The sequence below is a fragment of the Phyllobates terribilis genome, unplaced genomic scaffold (genome assembly GCF_046119375.1).
Source record: "Phyllobates terribilis strain yellow unplaced genomic scaffold, ASM4611937v1 Scaffold_4__5_contigs__length_816908805, whole genome shotgun sequence".
Taxonomy (NCBI): domain Eukaryota; kingdom Metazoa; phylum Chordata; class Amphibia; order Anura; family Dendrobatidae; genus Phyllobates; species Phyllobates terribilis.
The window spans coordinates 166,840,500-166,858,318 of record NW_027362764.1 but is presented as its reverse complement, the minus strand read 5'-3'; the positions used below and the strand labels follow the sequence as shown (position 1 = coordinate 166,858,318).

Below are 17,819 nucleotides of genomic sequence, written 5' to 3'. Positions count from 1 at the left end.
CCTTTTTAAACTGGTTTGTGTAATAATTGTAGATACATTTTATAGATACATTATTATACAAAAGGTTTAACCAAACTGATTTATTTCAACTGCTATTACAGCTCCCACACAACTTTTTTTGGTTCCTGAATGGCATAGCTGCCTGGCTATGAAATATCCAATTCCATATGCATGACATACCTATCTAGGTTTGAGTCTTGCTACCCAAGAAGTAATAACTATTTAGACAAGCTTGCCATTCTGAAGCTTTGGAAAGCTGACTAATATACCAGTTAGTAACCATCATGCCCCCTGAGTAGTAAGCTATTTTTACCCAAATAGCTTAGGCCATGTGCACACGTTCAGTATTTGGTCACATATTTTACATAAGTATTTGTAAGCAAAAATCAGGAGCGGGTGAAAAAAGCAGACATGGTGAAGTGTTTCTATTATACATTTCCTCTGATTGTTGCACTCCTGGTTTTGGCTGACAAATACTGAGGTAAAATACTGACCAAATACGGAACCTGTGAACTTGGCCTAAAATGTAAATATTACACAGAATAAAGTTATTTTATTAAGAGAGTACTTTGTATTTACTAGTTTAGATAACTAGTAGCCTTACATAGGTTCTCTGTGGGTGATTATTGAAAAAGTTGTTAGTTTGTGTTCTCATGCTTTATTTGATGGTTCCTGCAGGTGAGAGTTGTGCTGGTGACAAAAGTCCCCCGGGGCAATCTTCTTCCAAAAGAGCCCGCACGGCTTACACAAGCGCCCAGCTGGTAGAACTGGAAAAGGAGTTCCATTTTAACAGATACCTGTGTAGGCCTAGAAGGGTGGAAATGGCAAACTTGCTCAACCTCACAGAGAGGCAAATAAAGATCTGGTTCCAGAATCGAAGAATGAAATACAAAAAGGATCAGAAAGGGAAATCCATGATGACATCATCTGGTGGCCCCTCACCCTGCAGGAGCCCTGTACCCCCATCAGCTGTTGGGGGGTATCTGAACTCTATGCATTCACTAGTAAACAGTGTCCCTTATGAACCTCAATCACCCCCAGCGTTTAATAAACCCCATCCAAACTCCTATGGTGTGCCTGCTCCATACCCCAGCCCTCATCACAACAGCTGCCCCCCTCATCAGAAGAGATACACGGGAACGGCTGCTGTCACCCCAGAATATGACACTCATCCACTCCAAGGCAGTGGAGGTTATGGAAATCCTCATGTACAGGGAAGCCCCGTCTATGTGGGGAGCAATTATGTGGAATCCATGACTAATTCAGGACCCTCCATGTTTGGTCTATCTCATCTGACTCATTCCTCCTCTAGCATGGACTACAATGGACCAGGACCCATGAACAGTAATCACCACCATGGACCCTGTGACACTCACCCTACATATACAGAATTATCTTCTCATCATAGCTCTCAGGGAAGAATTCAGGAAGCACCTAAGTTGACACATTTGTAATGGACACCAATATGTGTGTCAGGGAGATCGATGACATTCTTAATTTTATCAACCGTTAATTCAAGTAATTCCTTTATTTTATATTTTTTTGCATTATTATTTTCGTCTGCAATATTATTTGAAGATTTTTTTTTATTTGTATAGTTCCAGTCACCTATCATGAACATTTACCTGGAGCAAATGTCTTTGTATTTTATTCTACACTTTTATCAAACAGGGTAAAAAGAACAAATTTTATATGAAAATATCTTCTTAAATGTGAATTTGTTCCTACATTTCTTATTCCACAGGGAAATTAAATTATTATTGCACTTCCTTTAAATTGCTAGACAAATATATTAAAAAAAAAAGCGCTTGAACAGGGTGATCAGTCTGGGTGATTACAATTGTAAGTCATTATGTGTGTATACTGGGGCATCATTCCCGGTTAATTTATTTCTTTCCTGCAAACAAATATATCGAACTGTTTACATTTTATTTATCCCATCTCTCATATTTATAAACGATACATAGTAAATTCTTTCATGTCAGGTCATTGGCCTTTTGTTGGATGGGATAATGGCACAAGGAACATTGGTAACAGAGTAATTCTCCTTTTTAAAGATGCAATAAAATGGTAGATAAAATATCAACATTTGTATATTTGTTTATATACGACATTATAAAACATAAAGGGTTAATAGTACATTAAAGGTTATATATATTTATTTATATATACATATACTAACACAGATTTGAAATAGTACAATTTATATTATTTCCGATCTGTTTTAGGTCTAAATTGTCATTTCAATGGAGCAGCTTGGAAATAAATGTAGGAAAGGAAACACAGCAGCTTCTTTTGTATAGCAGACCCAGAGAGAGGGAGACGGTGAGGTTGATTGATAAGATGGCTGATAATGGAGGTCCGGTAGGTAATAGCTTTGTGCTGATGGGCTTCTTACGCCATGTTGTGCTCCAATCTGCAGCATCAGCTCTCAAGCATCTGTTCACACGGAGTGATTGCTTCTCTCTGCCTCTTCTGGTGGAGCTCATTGTACAAAAATGCACATTTCACTCCTACACTTTTCCGTAGTAATGAACATTTCTGTGGGTGGCTTTGTTGTTACATAAAAAAATAAAAGACGGGATACACACAAAGGCAAAATACCAAATCAAACAAATCAAAGGATGTGGGCACATGTGTGAGAGCATTAGAGACAGGAAAGGAGAGAAGGAGAAAGTATAAATAAAAAAATATATATTTAAGTATATGTGATTGTGTATCTTATACATCTATAAGTATAATTTCGATAAATATATTATATATAATATGTATGGATAAATATTTGTAAAGAATATCTATCTATCTATCTATCTTCTATCTATCTATCTATCTATCTATCTATCTATCTATCTATCTATCTATATACTAAATACCATTAGAGCTACCATTAGAGCAGTAGGATGTGGTGTATCTATATCTATTTATCTATCTATCTATCTATCTATCCATTATCTATTTATCTATCTATTTATCTAACTATCTATCTATCTATATACCTCCAGCACATCCTACCGCTCCAGTATTTACACATTATTTATCACGATTCATTGCTTTTTTAGATGTCTATAATTCCTTCATACTATCATTATGAAAAAAAAAAAATCATTAAGAAAAAGATAAGGAATAGGGAATGCCATACTCTGGAATAAATCAGGATAAGTGGAAGGCTACATAGCATCGGGTCCTGTATCATATTACCTGTGCCAAAGCCCTGAAGTACTGATAAATATATGTGTGTGTGTATACATATATTTATTTATATATGTGTACATATATATTGAAATAAATATATATGTACAGGTTTTATATACATATATATATATATATATATACACATTAATACAGATATATATATATATGTTCATTCGTTCATATGTTTTCTTACTAAAGGGTTTGGATTCTTTGTACAGAGAATAAAACCTTATTTGTGTTCATAATTATCCTCAAGGGCATGGGTGCTGGATTGAAGGACATGATGTATTATTTTAATGCTGCTCCTGGTTACCATATGTTGTAGGTACATTGTACATTGCTGGACAATCTAAACATGAAGCGTCTTGATCCTGCTTTATGGATATAATAGAAATCACCTTTTGTAAATTTGCTGGATTAATATTGTTTGATAATATAATTTACAATGAAAGGATATAATGTGAACACAGTGAAATTCTTTGTTTCCTGCTGTAGGGGAAGGGAGCTTGGATTTTAGGAATCCACACACCCACACACATTACACTAACAAAGCTCAATTCCATCTGCACACATCCATCCACCCAGAGAATTATATAATTTCCAGCTTTATATGGAGACGCTGCCTGGACATAAGACAAAGGAAAGGTGCCATACCTGCTATGTGAATGTATCCCAAGAAAACAAGCAAGAAGAAGTTACTAGCTCTTCTTTAGCTGCATTTCTCCCTGAAACCTCTTTCCCAGTAACATTTGATCTTGGAAGAAACAAGAAGCTTTAAATGTGATCTTTAGGGCCAGAAGCTGTCAAACCATTTGGCAAGAAAGATTGATCACACACAGACTTCCTTCCAGCTTTGTTTGGAATAAAAGCAAGAAAATTAAAAACCTTCCATCTAACTACTGCCTTGTGTTCCTGTAGTCTCCTGCAAACTGCGGCTTAATACCAAGTTATGTGAGATTTACAAAATCCAAATTGTGTGTTTACAGGAATCATCTAAATTGACTTTTAATCTGAACGTTCAATATAATTGCTACATTATCAACAATGTCACCTATTATTTTAAATCGAGGATAGCAAAGATTAATTGCTTGTTTATTAGGAGATATTTTTCAACATAAGGATGTAAGTATGTAAAAACACATCATATACATCTGTAATATTTGCTGTAAACAGATATTAAATTATGTAAGAAGCAACCATATATATATGGAATATCATATTGTATGTGTGTTTATATATATATGTGTATTTATATATATATATATATACACACATATATATATATATATATATATATATATATGTGTATGTGTGTATATATGTATATATATAGAGGGATAGAGAGAAAGAGAGTGAGATACACTCACATAAAAAAAAAATGTTGTAAAATGTAATATACAATTAACATTTTATGAAATAGAAGTATAATAAGATGAATAGGACAGTAGCAGTATAGCACAAACCTCCACTGATTGTTATCCTTTCCACAATCTAGTGCAGCAGAAAAAAATCACTCACCTTGTTCTGTCTATTCGTAAACGCACATTACCTCAATAGAGAAAGGAAATCTATTGTCATGTGCAGCCATTTTGCAGAGCTGTAAAATGTTCACACAGATCAAGAGTTGTCCTCATGCTTCCCATATGTGGAAGTGATAAAGACAAAACAATAGGCTGCACAGTTTATCACAGCACTGTACTAATTATATATATATATATATATATATATATATATATATATATATATATATATATATATATATACAACATATCCTAGGTATAGTGCAACCCCATATGTAAATTGTGCCTGGCTGTGAGTTCTTACTTATGTATCAGGGATGGAGGGGTCTTCGGTGTCAAAAGTTTAAAGATTAATGGATTACTTTTTTAATGACTTAAGGCGTCAGATTTGGGTTCCTAAATGATCTGTGTGGAGTAAACCTCCTCCCTGGCAGGCTGAGACAATGTGGTGTGTGTGAGTGCAGAGCAGACAGAGTGCTGCAGAGCAGAGTGGAGCAGCAGTAGCACTTACATACATATCACATATATGATATATTTAGAGATGAGGCAGAGGGTCTACCCCTGGCTGTAGAGGATCATGTGTAATAAAAGCCTAGCTGCCATACAATGAGGCGTTCCTTCTTGACTTTTTTTGGATCAATCACACAGACAGTGGCTTCTTTTGATTAAACCCCAAATTGTCATTGGGCAGGAGCAATCATGTGACAACCAATTCGGTCCAATTTCAACCTTGTCTCCATGAATTCAATAGTTTAATAGTAGCACAGTCCCCATACGGCTGTAATCAGTGAATTAGAAAAAAAACCCATCCAGGATTTTTATGATTTTTTTTCGCCGTCGTTGGTTTGTGCGAACTTTTCGCAGGAGCAGAGGGCCATGAATTACGAATTTGAGCGAGAGATTGGCTTTATCAATAGTCAGCCGTCGCTTGCTGAGTGCCTGACATCCTTTCCCCCTGTCGCTGAGACATTTCAAAGTTCATCAATCAAGAGCTCTGCGCTTTCACACTCGACACTTATTCCTCCTCCTTTCGAACAGACCATCCCCAGCCTGAATCCAGGCAGCCACCCTCGCCACAGCCGGCCCAAACACAGCCCCAATGGTGGCAGCAGCACCGGCAGCAGTCCTGTGCCAGCAGCCGGATCCCTGCCCCCGGAGTACCCCTGGATGAAGGAGAAGAAGGCATCCAAGAAGCCCCCTCTACCCCCGGCCGCCAGTGCCCCAGCTGCTGCAGCATGCCTCAGCCACAAAGGTCAGTGGTCATCATTGCAAATGATTATTCTTAGAGGATTTAATTGTACTTTATTTCCTCCCAATAATTTAGAAACTTTAGGAACTTTTTTTTAAATGACTGCCAAGTTTGTGACTCCATCGACTTGGATTTGCTCAGACTATACTTCTTACTTGAAAGCTTATTCTGTAATGTTTCATAATTTTAAGTATTCTTTTTTTTTAAGTATTATTTGGACACTTTTAGAGTATTTTATAACTTTTAACCCATAAAATTTACATCCGCATAATTAAGGGTAATTTATAGAATGCAAAAAAAAATATGATAGAGACATATATGGAAAAAAGGATATTGTTTAATTAAGCATATATCATGTTTGCAAAATAAAACAATGAGTGAATGAAGTTTGCTGTAAACAGGTCGGCCATTTTATTACAGAGCCTGGAGATATATCATTGTCCTACTATATGATTTATGCATTGCTCATGAGGACTGACTGAAGTTGTGTTTTATGCATTTTCCAGAAATAATTGAAATTCAGGATAATAGCAGTGGAGGTTCTAGAAGACTGAGGACCGCATACACCAATACACAATTACTGGAGCTGGAGAAAGAATTCCACTTCAACAAGTATCTGTGCAGACCCAGGAGGGTAGAGATTGCTGCTTTGTTGGATTTAACTGAGAGGCAAGTTAAAGTTTGGTTCCAGAATCGAAGAATGAAGCACAAGAGACAGACCCAATGTAAGGAGAATCAGAATGGGGAAGGGAAGTGTAAAAGCTTGGAGGACTCTGAGAAGGGTGATGGCGGAGATAAGGAGAAAGCTCTGTTTGAGCAGGCTCTCAACAATGTCTCTGGGGCTTTACTGGAGAGGGATGGATACACTTTCCAGCAGCAGCAAGCTCAGAATGCACACAATGGGGATCCTCAGAGTTTTCCAGTTTCCCCATTATCCAGCAGTGAGAAAAATCTTAGACATTTCCAGCAGCACCAGTCACCCACTGTTCAGAACTGCTTATCAACAATGGGCCAGGACTCTGCAGCTGCTGGACTTCACAGTGATAGCCCTGATGAGGCCCTAGATGTGGCATCCCTATCAGACTTCAATGTCTTCTCCTCAGATTCCTGCCTCCAGCTCTCAGATACAGTGTCCCCTAGTTTACCAGGATCTTTGGACAGCCCTGTAGATATCTCCGCGGACAGTTTTGATTTTTTCACAGACACATTTACCACAATTGACTTGCAACATCTCAACTACTGAATCACCCATCAGACACGAAATGGTTAATTTTCAGCACCCCCCCAACTATTTTTTTATTATTATTTGCATCTTACAGTAATTTCAGTATTCCATTGCGCCACATTTTATTTTCTGTTAACCCATTGAAAGCAATAAGTGAGGCCTCTAGAAGAAAGTGCTGATATGTAAATATATTCTCACTTTCTTTCTTTTTTTTATTTTTGTATTACATTTTTGTCTTACAAATAGTTTTGGAAGAATAAATAATTACATCCTACAGGTTTCTACCTTTTTTTTTTCTACCACCCTTATGGTTGCTGGATTTTCAGTCTTTATTTTATGTCCATAGAAGGCCATTCAGAGGAAAATAAATAAGCACACAATATGAACAATTCACAAAAACCCTTAGGAATGTTTGTATATAAAAAAATATTTATTAGAGATATATGAGATATATATATATTTTTTTGTTTGAATTTATTTTTTATTAAAAAGGCAAAACTTAGATCATTTTGTTTTTCTATGGATGTTGTAACAAATCGGTTATTTTTTTCATTAAATATAATAATACCCAAAGATGAAAATGGTAAATATATACCTTTATGATTTGCATTTGGCTGATAACACGAAAAAAAAAATAAAAAATAAAAAGAGAAAAGTACAATCTTGTTGATAATCTGTGAGAAGATCCGGAAAAGATCTGGAAAAGAAAATAATGTACAAGTGTCAGTATACATAGGGAATGGGATCTAATTAATCTGCACTCTTACAGGTTAGTATATGAATGCATAGACAAATCTCCCCTCCCCCACCAGAGTTGCATGATCTCGTAAACAATATATATATATATATATATATATATATATATATATATATATATATATATATATATATATAGGCACATGCATGGCATAAATACAATATTATACAGAATATGTGCACATAACTAGATGTGATGTTAAAGGGCTGCTTTAAGCAATAATGCAATAATATCTAGATGTGCTTGATGCAATTCTTCCTAAACTCATAAATCAAATGCTTTCTATGAATGAGAATGTCATCAAGGAGATCAATTGCAGCTCACACAAATATAAAACCCCTCTTACGTATTGCTCCAGACTGGGGATTCCATCCAGAAGCTCAGAGCTACAAGGCGTTTAACCATAATTCATTTTTATTGCCCTATTAAAACAACAGCTTGGTTTTAGTGCTGCGGCTGCAGCAATGATCCTGCCCTATCCAGTCCTATTTAGTGTCTGGGAGATCGTCCTCTATACATAAGGAGATTCATGTTATTACAATCCAACCATTGCTTTTTAATTCTTTTACTGATAATTGAACAATCATTTTTTCGATTATTAGATAAGATTCCGTTTTTTCCCCCCAATCTTTTTCAATACCTAGTGTATAACTGCTGATTATTATACCAGGAGTTCCTATTTTTCATCGACTGCATTATTTTCTAATTATTAGTAACTCTATAGTCTGCACATTTATAACGTTTTTTTTTTATTTTTTATTTTTTTTTATTTTTTGCACAAAAGAATTCCAGTGATAGATGGTTGTGAAAAGAGACATTCCTTTCATAGTTATGTGCTATATTCATTATAATTCGCATTGAAGTGCAGGATTCTAAGCACAGATTCCAGGGCTTTGTGGCTGACAGTAAAGACAAAAGACGTGTCCGTCTATGCAAACGAGAAACCAGCAACGCTCTTCCAATGGAGACTAAACGCTTGGATGGTAAAATAGAACATATGTATATATATATATATATATATATATATATATATATATATATATATATACACACACACACACACACATATATATATATAAAGAGGAGCTACATGGCTGGGATGTATTCTCGGTTGTAGTATAATTACTGGAGATCAATTTAAAGCTGTATTATACTAACAGTCATTTAATATAAGATGTTTACAATTAATTTATATAAATAAAAAGAAATTTCAGAATAGCAAAAATCACATTTTTTGTCAAGAGTTTGACACACAAATCTTTCAGAAAATGTAAATTTTGCAGTCATTATATCCCATGAGGTTAAATAAAAAAACTATTTCAGGAAAATGCTTTTAGGTTGTTATTTGTAGTATAACTATTTTTTTTATTTTATCAAATTAAGGAAATTGTGTTCAACAACATGATATAAATGTATCAGCGATTTAAAATTTAAAGTGTGAATGAGCTAGAATATTATTAGCTAATATTAAATATAAGGCTTATTGCCTCTCAGGCTTCAACCTTTTTTTTTTAAGTACTTATCAAGGCTTTTACTCCAAACAATATATCCAGGGGAGGCAGGAGATATCACATTACAGGATACATTGCTTGGTCTATCACTAGCGTGTACAAGCTATTTCAGAAGCTTTAACAAAATAAAATAAATAATATGGAGGGAAAAAAAAGAATTAATGCAATAGATAAACACAATTCTGAAAAAAAAAAAAAATATATATATTTTTTTGTAATAGATGTAAGACGTTTGCACTTTTACCTTTGCTAAAAACCAGAATTTTAACAAATATATATGCTTATTATTTGAGCACTTTGCACGATCTGACGGTAGACAGTCAAATTAGATGCAACTGATATAAACGGGTTTGTTTAGAAAAATAATTGTATTTATACAACAAACACATAGGACACATTTAGAATTGTAAAGTAAAATTAAAAACATACACATAAATGCATAAACAAAATCTAGCTACAATAAACACATGCACAGTTTTCTTTTACATTCAAACAAGTACTATGAGTACATATACACAAGCATATTACATAAAGGCACAGCTCTACAAAAGACCCACAAGGCTCTGGCTGCAGTAGAGCAGCTATAGCCCAGGGAATCCACGCCTTGCCTATGACATCACACATTTCCCTCCTCTACAGGCTGCTGGCCTATTGTTGTGAGGAAATGGTGGTCAGCACATAGCATGGCCAACACTTCCAACTCAAGCCTGTGAGTACAAAAAAATGAACAGGATTGGGAGAGCAATCTTCATTTTCCCACATTAGCATATTATAAAATTCTGAAGCAGGATGCAAAGAAAGACATAAAAACACGAAATCTGTGCATCCACATGAGCTGTGCATGTAAATGCAAGTTTTCAGGCTGGGCATTCAATAAAATTCCTGAGTGGGGCTCCAATATATACAGGTGCATCTCACTAAATTAGAATATCATCAAAAAGTTAATTTAAGTTCTTCAAATCAAAAAGTGAAACTCATATATTATATAGAGTCATTACAAACAGAGTGATTTATTTCAAGTGTTTATTTCTGTTAATGTTGATGATTATGGATTACAGCCAATGAAAACACAAAAGTCATTATCTCCGTAAATTAGAATACTTTATAACAACAGTTTTAAAAATGTTTTTAAAATCAAAAATGTTGGCCTACTGCTGAGGGGTTATGGAAGCCCAGGATGCTTTGATAGCAGCCTTCAGCTCGTCTGCATTGTTGGATCTGGTGTCTTATCTTCCTCTTGACAATACCCTATAGATTCTCTATGGGGTTAAGGTCAGGCGAGTTTGCTGGCCAATCAAGCACAGTGATACCGTTGTCTTTAAAGCAGGTATTGGTACTTTTGGCAGTGTGGACAGGTGCCAAGTCCTGCTGGAGAATGAAATTTCCATCTCCAAAAAGCTTGTCTGCAGAGGGAAGCATGAAGTGCTCTAAAATTTCCTGGTAGACGGCTGCGCTGACTTTGGTCTTGATAAAACACAGTGGACCTACACCAGCAGATGACATGGCTCCCCAAACCATCACTGATTGTGGAAACTTCACACTAGACCTCAAGCAGCTTGGATTGTGGCCTCTCCACTCTTCCTACAGACTCTGGGACCTTGATTTCCAAATGAAAATTGGAACTCTGGGAGCTTGTGGAGTGTGTCAATGACTGCCTTCTAGACATCTGTCATGTCAGCAGTCTTCCCCATGATTGTGGAGCCTACTGAAACAGACTAAGGGACCCTTTTAAATGCTTAGGAAGCCTTTGCAGGTGTTTTTTTGTTAATTATTTTAATTTACTGAGATAATGAGTTTTGTGTTTTCATTGGCTGTAAGCCATAATCATCAACATTAACAGAAATAAACACTTGAAATAGGTCACTCTGTTTGTAATGACTCTATATAATATATGAGTTTCACTTTTGTATTGAAGAATTGAAATAAATTAACTTTTTGATGATATTCTAATTTAGTGAGATGCATCTGTGTATATATATACAGTACAGACCAAAAGTTTGGACACACCTTCTCATTTAAAGATTTTTCTGTATTTTCATGACTATGAAAATTGTACATGCACACTGAAAACATCAAAACTATGAATTAACACATGTGGAATTATATAGTTAACAAAAAAGTGTGAAACAACTGAAAATATGTCTTAGATTCTAGGTTCTTCAAAGTAGCCACCTTTTGCTTTGATGACTGCTTTGCACACTCTTGGCATTCTCTTGATGAGCTTCAAGAGGTATTCACTGGAAATGGTCTTCCAACAATCTTGAAGGAGTTCCCAGAGATGCTTAGCACTTGTTGGCCCTTTTGACTTCACTCTGCGGTCCAGCTCACCCCAAACCATCTTGATTGGGTTCAGGTCTGGTGACTGTGGAGGCCAGGTCATCTGGCGTAGCACCCCATCGCTCTCCTTCTTGGTCAAATAGCCCTTACACAGCCTGGAGGTGTGTTTGGGGTCATTGTCCTGTTGAAAAATAAATGATGGTCCAACTAAACGCAAACCGGATGGAATAGCATGCCGCTGCAAGATGCTGTGGTAGACATGCTGATTCAGTATGCCTTAAATTTTGAATAAATCCCCAACAGTGTCACCAGCAAAGCACCCCCACACCATCACACCTGCTCCTCCATGCTTCACGGTGGGAACCAGGCATGTAGAGTCCATCCATTCACCTTTTCTGCGTCGCACAAAGACACGGTGGTTGGAACCAAAGATCTCAAATTTGGACTTATCAGACCAAAGCACAGATTTCCACTGGTCTAATGTCCATTCCTTGTGTTCTTTAGCCCAAACAAGTCTCTTCTGCTTCTTGCCTGTCCTTAGCAGTCGTTTCCTAGCAGCTATTTTACCATGAAGGCCTGCTGCACAAAGTCTCCTCTTAACAGTTGTTGTAGAGATGTGTCTGCTGCTAGAACCCTGTGTGGCATTGACCTGGTCTCTAATCTGAGCTGCTGTTAACCTGCGATTTCTGAGGCTGGTGACTCGGATAAACTTATCCTCAGAAGCAGAGGTGACTCTTGGTCTTCCTTTCCTGTGGCGGTCCTCATGTGAGCCAGTTTCTTTGTAGCACTTGATGTTTTTTGCAACTGCACTTGGGGACACTTTCAAAGTTTTCCCAATTTTTCGCACTGACTGACCTTCATTTCTTAAAGTAATGATGGCCACTCGTTTTTCTTTACTTAGAATTTGTATTATGGCAAGAAAAAAGCAGCTAACAGTCTATTCAGTAGGACTATCAGCTGTGTAGCCACCTGACTTCTGCACAACACAACTGATGGTCCCAACCCCATTTATAAGGCAAGAAATCCCGCTTATTAAACCTGACAGGGCACACCTGTGAAGTGAAAACCATTTCCAATGACTACCTCTTGAAGCTCATCTAGATAATGCCAAGAGTGTGCAAAGCAGTCATCAAAGCAAAAGGTGGCTACTTTGAAGAACCTAGAATATAAGACATATTTTCAGTTGTTTCACACCTTTTTGTTAAGTATATAATTCCACATGTGTTAATTCATAGTTTTGATGCCTTCAGTGTGAATGTACAATTTTCATAGTCATGAAAATACAGAAAAATCTTTAAATGAGAAGGTGTGTCCAAACTTTTGGCCTGTACTGTATATATATATATATATATATATATATATATATACACACACACATGGTGGGCCATTTATATGGATACACCTAAATTAAACGGGACTGGTTGGAGATATCAACTTCCTGTTTGTGGCACATTAGTATATGGGAGGGGGAAAACTTTTTCTGATGGGTGGTTACAATGGTGGCCATTTTGAAGTCATTTTGGATCCAACTTTATTTTTTTCAAAGGGAAAAGGGTCATGTGACACATCAAACCTATTGAGAATTTCATAAGAAAAACAATATTGTGCTTGGTTTTAACGTAACTTTATTCTTTCATGTGTTTTTTTTCAAGTTTATGACCACTTATAAAATGTGTTCAAAGTGCTGCCCATTGTGTTGGATTGTCAATGCAACCCTCTTCTCCCACTCTTGACACACTGATGGCAACACCGCAGAAGAAATGCTAGCACAGGCTTCCAGTATCCGTTGTTTAACATGGCGCTTTACATGTGATAGGGATATACATAGCAATCTTAACAAAACGAGCCAGCCACTGGTACAGGAGGAGAGAGGACCCTGCCTACGAGGGCTCACAGTCTACAAGGGATGGATGAGGATACAGTAGGAGGGGGTGTATATATATATATATATATATGTATATACAGTACAGACCAAAAGTTTGGACACACCTTCTCATTTACAGATTTTTCTGTATTTTCATGACTATGAAAATTGTACATTCACACTGAAGGCATCAAAACTATGAATTAACACATGTGGAATTATATACTTATAGAAGTGTGTTTGGGGTCACTGTCCTGTTGAAAAATAAATGATGGTCCAACTAAACGCAAACCGGATGGAATAGCATGCTGCTGCAAGATGCTGTGGTAGCCATGCTGGTTCAGTATGCCTTCAATTTTGAATACATCCCCAACAGTGTTACCAGCAAAGCACCCCCACACCATCACACCTCCTCCTGAAGGCTTCACGGTGGGAACCAGGCATGTAGAGTCCATCCGTTCACCTTTTCTGCGTCGCACAAAGACACGGTGGTTGGAACCAAAGATCTCAAATTTGGACTCATCAGACCAAAGCACAGATTTCCACTGGTCTAATGTCCATTCCTTGTGTTCTTTAGCCCAAACAAGTCTCTTCTGCTTGTTGCCTGTCCTTAGCAGTGGTTTCCTAGCAGCTATTTTACCATGAAGGCCTGCTGCACAAAGTCTCCTCTGTTGTAGAGATGTGTCTGCTGCTAGAACTCTGTGTGGCATTGACCTGGTCTCTAATCTGAGTTGCTGTTAACCTGTGATTTCTGAGGCTGGTGACTCGGATAAACTTATCCTCAGAAGCAGAGGTGACTCTTGGTCTTCCTTTCCTGGGGCGGTCCTCATGTGAGCCAGTTTCTTTGTAGCGCTTGATGGTTTTTGCAACTGCACTTGGGGACACTTTCAAAGTTTGCCCAATTTTTCACACTGACTGACCTTCATTTCTTAAAGTAATGATGGCCACTCGTTTTTCTTTACTTAGCTGCTTTTTTCTTGCCATAATACAAATTCTAACAGTCTATTCAGTAGGACTATCAGCTGTGTATCCACCAGACTTCTGCACAACACAACTGATGGTCCCAACCCCATTTATAAGGCAAGAAATCCCACTTATTAAACCTGACAGGGTACACCTGTGAAGTGAAAATCATTTCCGGTGACTACCTCTTGAAGCTCATCAAGAGAATGCCCAGAGTGTGCAAAGCAGTCATCAAAGCAAAAGGTGGCTACTTTGAAGAACCTAGAATGTAAGACATATTTTCAGTAGTTTCACACTTTTTTGTTAAGTATATAATTCCACATGTGTTAATTCATAGTTTTGATGCCTTCAGTGTGAATGTACAATTTTCATAGTCATGAAAATACAGAAAAATCTTTAAATGAGAAGGTGTGTCCAAACTTTTGGTCTGTACTGTATATATATATGTATATATATATTATATATATATATATATATATATATATATATATATATATATATATATATATATATGTGTGTGTGAATATCAATAGCACCCTCTTTTGCTTTTGGGAATGTAACAAAGTTGTTCCAGAATTTTTTATAGGTTTTCCTGTTCATCTTGGTGAACTCTGTACAAATCCATGGACATCCCACAGAAACAAAGATTTGTTCAATCAAATAAATGTATGAAACAAACCTACCATGTGTGAATATTGCCCTAAATGCAAGTTTGGGTTTCAAACACAGCGTAATTAGAAAAAATGTCATTGCAGTTTTTCAGAACACGTCAAAAGTGGTTTCAGCAACAAGGGGAAATATTAGGTCTCTTCATTTGTGCGTTTGTGACAAACGTGCTCTATCCATTAATTTCGATGAGGCTGTCATTTTTTGTGGACCCACTGTCCGCAAAAAAACTGAGATATGAACATTTTTGACCCTGGTTTGGTAGTAGTACTGCTTGGACAGCTGGTTGTGGTGATGCTTTTGTTGCTGCTAGTGGCTCCCACATACTTAGGCTGATATGTTTTTATTCTTCTTTATAATACTCTGCCCTTTGCCACTTTTTCTTTTATCACACATTTTGCACAACATTAAAATTAAGCAACAAAAAGAAATGGGGAAAGGGAGAGTTAGCACACTATTCATGGCACATCTGATTCTATAGATCAGGAATGATAGCACGGGCTAGCCAGAGACTAGGTACAAATCCAGATAGGTAGAAAAACAGTCCAGCGATGAAAAGGCAGGTATTAAAATAAAACTTCACATATATTGGTAATATTTAAAAGACTTCATTGTATATGAGCAAGTTCACACAACAGAAACAGAGGACCTATGTATTTTGGCACAGAGCCTTAATCATGGTGTTTTATTTTAATACCTGCTTTTTCTACCCTTTAATTAACTTTTGACCATTTTTTCAACACCAATTTTTTCAACCTTTGCCAAAAATAACATAACAAGAAATACTAGATAGGTACATGTACAGAAAGCAAAACGAGGACGCAGGCCACAGTATAGGTGTGACATGTATGTTTGTCAAATTGGACTAGTAAAACAGATGAGCAAAAAAAAAGACAGGCACAGTTAAAGGTTTACATTTTTTTCCATTTTGCTCAACAAAATTGAACCCCCTTCCCAAGAATGATGTAATAAATACTATATAGGTACACGTCGAAAAAGCCAGGACCTGCAACAGGTCACATTATTAGTGTGGTGTGCATGAATGTAAAATTTGACTAGTAAAACAGATGTGCAAAAAAAAAGTTGTTTGCGACACATACATTTTGTGAGGTAGACAGCCGCAATGAAATGTGTGGATTTTGGTGATTTTACCTTTGTATTTTCATAAACAGAATTATTCCCACCATCACAAAAACAGTTGCACAAGACATGCAAAAGCTCAGTATAGACTCTGAAAATCTAGCACGTCCTGTGACACGGATTTCAGATTTTTTTTCCTGAAACAATTATTGTACTGTCTTGCTTCTGCATTTTAGTGCATTAAGAAGAAAAAAAATTAGTACTTGTAATTCAAATGCAGCAGATGCCAGTTATACCTTTTCATTGATCAATCACACTAAGTCTGGCACTGCTGGTTGCACCTCTCCTATCTTTTCTCCGCCCATCAATTGAATCTCTGAATTAAATGCAGGCTACCACACTAGTCTTCTTTACTGCTGCAGTTATTCAATATATTACTGTCTGGAATATTTGTCCAATGCTTCAGGGCTTTCACTTCCTATCTCTATTGCTGAGGTGTGAGCTCTGACATACATTCACCATCCTAAATTCCCCCCATATGGCTGCTACACTCCATGCCTAGGATTATATGCTAGCTATGATAGTCCCTCCTGATTGGCTGTGCTATACCATGTGATTTGAAAGCTGCAACACATTATGGTGAAGCCTGTTTGGTTGTGCCTGATGTCATGTCAGTCTTCTGTGACTAATGCACTCTTCTGTAAAGTGTTAAAAGGCAGAGGGCATTTTTTTTGGAGATTCATGAAAGTCGAACTGCAAGTTGTTCAGATTTGCCAGGATCTGTGAATTTCATAAAATTCTACATTAATTTGATTTGTATAAAATTTTAAATTCTATGCGTTTTATCCATGTTGTCCATTTTTTATTTTTACTGTTTAATTGGTAGGAAAAGCTTGGGATTTTTTTTTTCAGACCAGAATTACCTGATGAAACTCTGATGGTAAAAACTGACACACTGAGCAAATACTGATGAAAATGAATCTGTTTCATCAAGCAGAAGAAATAAAAGGATGTCTGAATTGGGCCGTAGGTTTGGTTTCCATGCATCAGTTGTGTCTGGATGGTTGTTTGATGCTTTGATAACTAGTTGTACACTTTGTGTACCAGAATATGATTCTAGCACCAGCCTGGTGTAACAACTGATAGGTTGGATAATTGGGAACGATTACATTCCCTTCAACAGTTCACTACCACACTGGAGGGAAAAAAACACTGCATGCTCACCTAAATAGAGACTTTGTGGCTGATTTAACTTTTTGCAGCACAAGGAGTGGGCACAGTCAAGCACGTCCAGCAAATTTATAAAAATTTATACCGCATAATTGGCATAAATTATAGCAGAAATGTTCTCCAGTCCTCAAGGGGTGCACCAAATTCATGAAGAAGCGCTTGCCCCTTAATGACTTTGGTGCTTCTTACTCTAGCGCATTGTTTATCAGGTCTGGTATACAAAATGAATGGGTGCTTTTATATTTTTGATCTTAAATTGACTTTTTTCTTTAGCTTATTAACTGT

General features: G+C 36.7%; 2 protein-coding genes across 8 annotated transcripts in view; both read left to right on the top strand.

The window, feature by feature from the left end:
• The window catches only part of HOXA3 (homeobox A3), a 44,612-nt gene extending 38,648 nt beyond the window's left edge, over nucleotides 1–5,964 (top strand). For all 7 annotated transcript variants that reach the window (XM_073677892.1, XM_073677899.1, XM_073677897.1 and 4 more), the window contains 2 exons: nucleotides 679–4,314; nucleotides 5,751–5,964. In XM_073677892.1, the coding sequence (XP_073533993.1) occupies nucleotides 679–1,454 (776 nt within the window). In that variant the 3' untranslated portion in view covers nucleotides 1,455–4,314; nucleotides 5,751–5,964. The remainder of the gene's footprint in view (nucleotides 1–678; nucleotides 4,315–5,750) is intronic.
• Nucleotides 5,270–7,460, top strand: HOXA2 (homeobox A2). Its single transcript, XM_073677900.1, has 2 exons — nucleotides 5,270–5,964; nucleotides 6,468–7,460. The coding sequence occupies exons 1-2, from the start codon at nucleotides 5,589–5,591 to the stop codon at nucleotides 7,202–7,204; spliced, it is 1,113 nt and encodes a 370-aa protein (XP_073534001.1). The 5' UTR covers nucleotides 5,270–5,588; the 3' UTR covers nucleotides 7,205–7,460.
• Nucleotides 7,461–17,819: the final 10,359 nt, after the last annotated feature.

Excerpts from the sequence above, each read along its gene's own strand:
- HOXA2 (XM_073677900.1), top strand. The coding sequence starts at position 5,589 with ATGAATTACGAATTTGAGCGAGAGATTGGCTTTATCAATAGTCAGCCG. Across the intron at positions 5,965-6,467 it reads AGCATGCCTCAGCCACAAAG|AAATAATTGAAATTCAGGAT; the intron begins GTCAGTGGTCAT and ends TGCATTTTCCAG.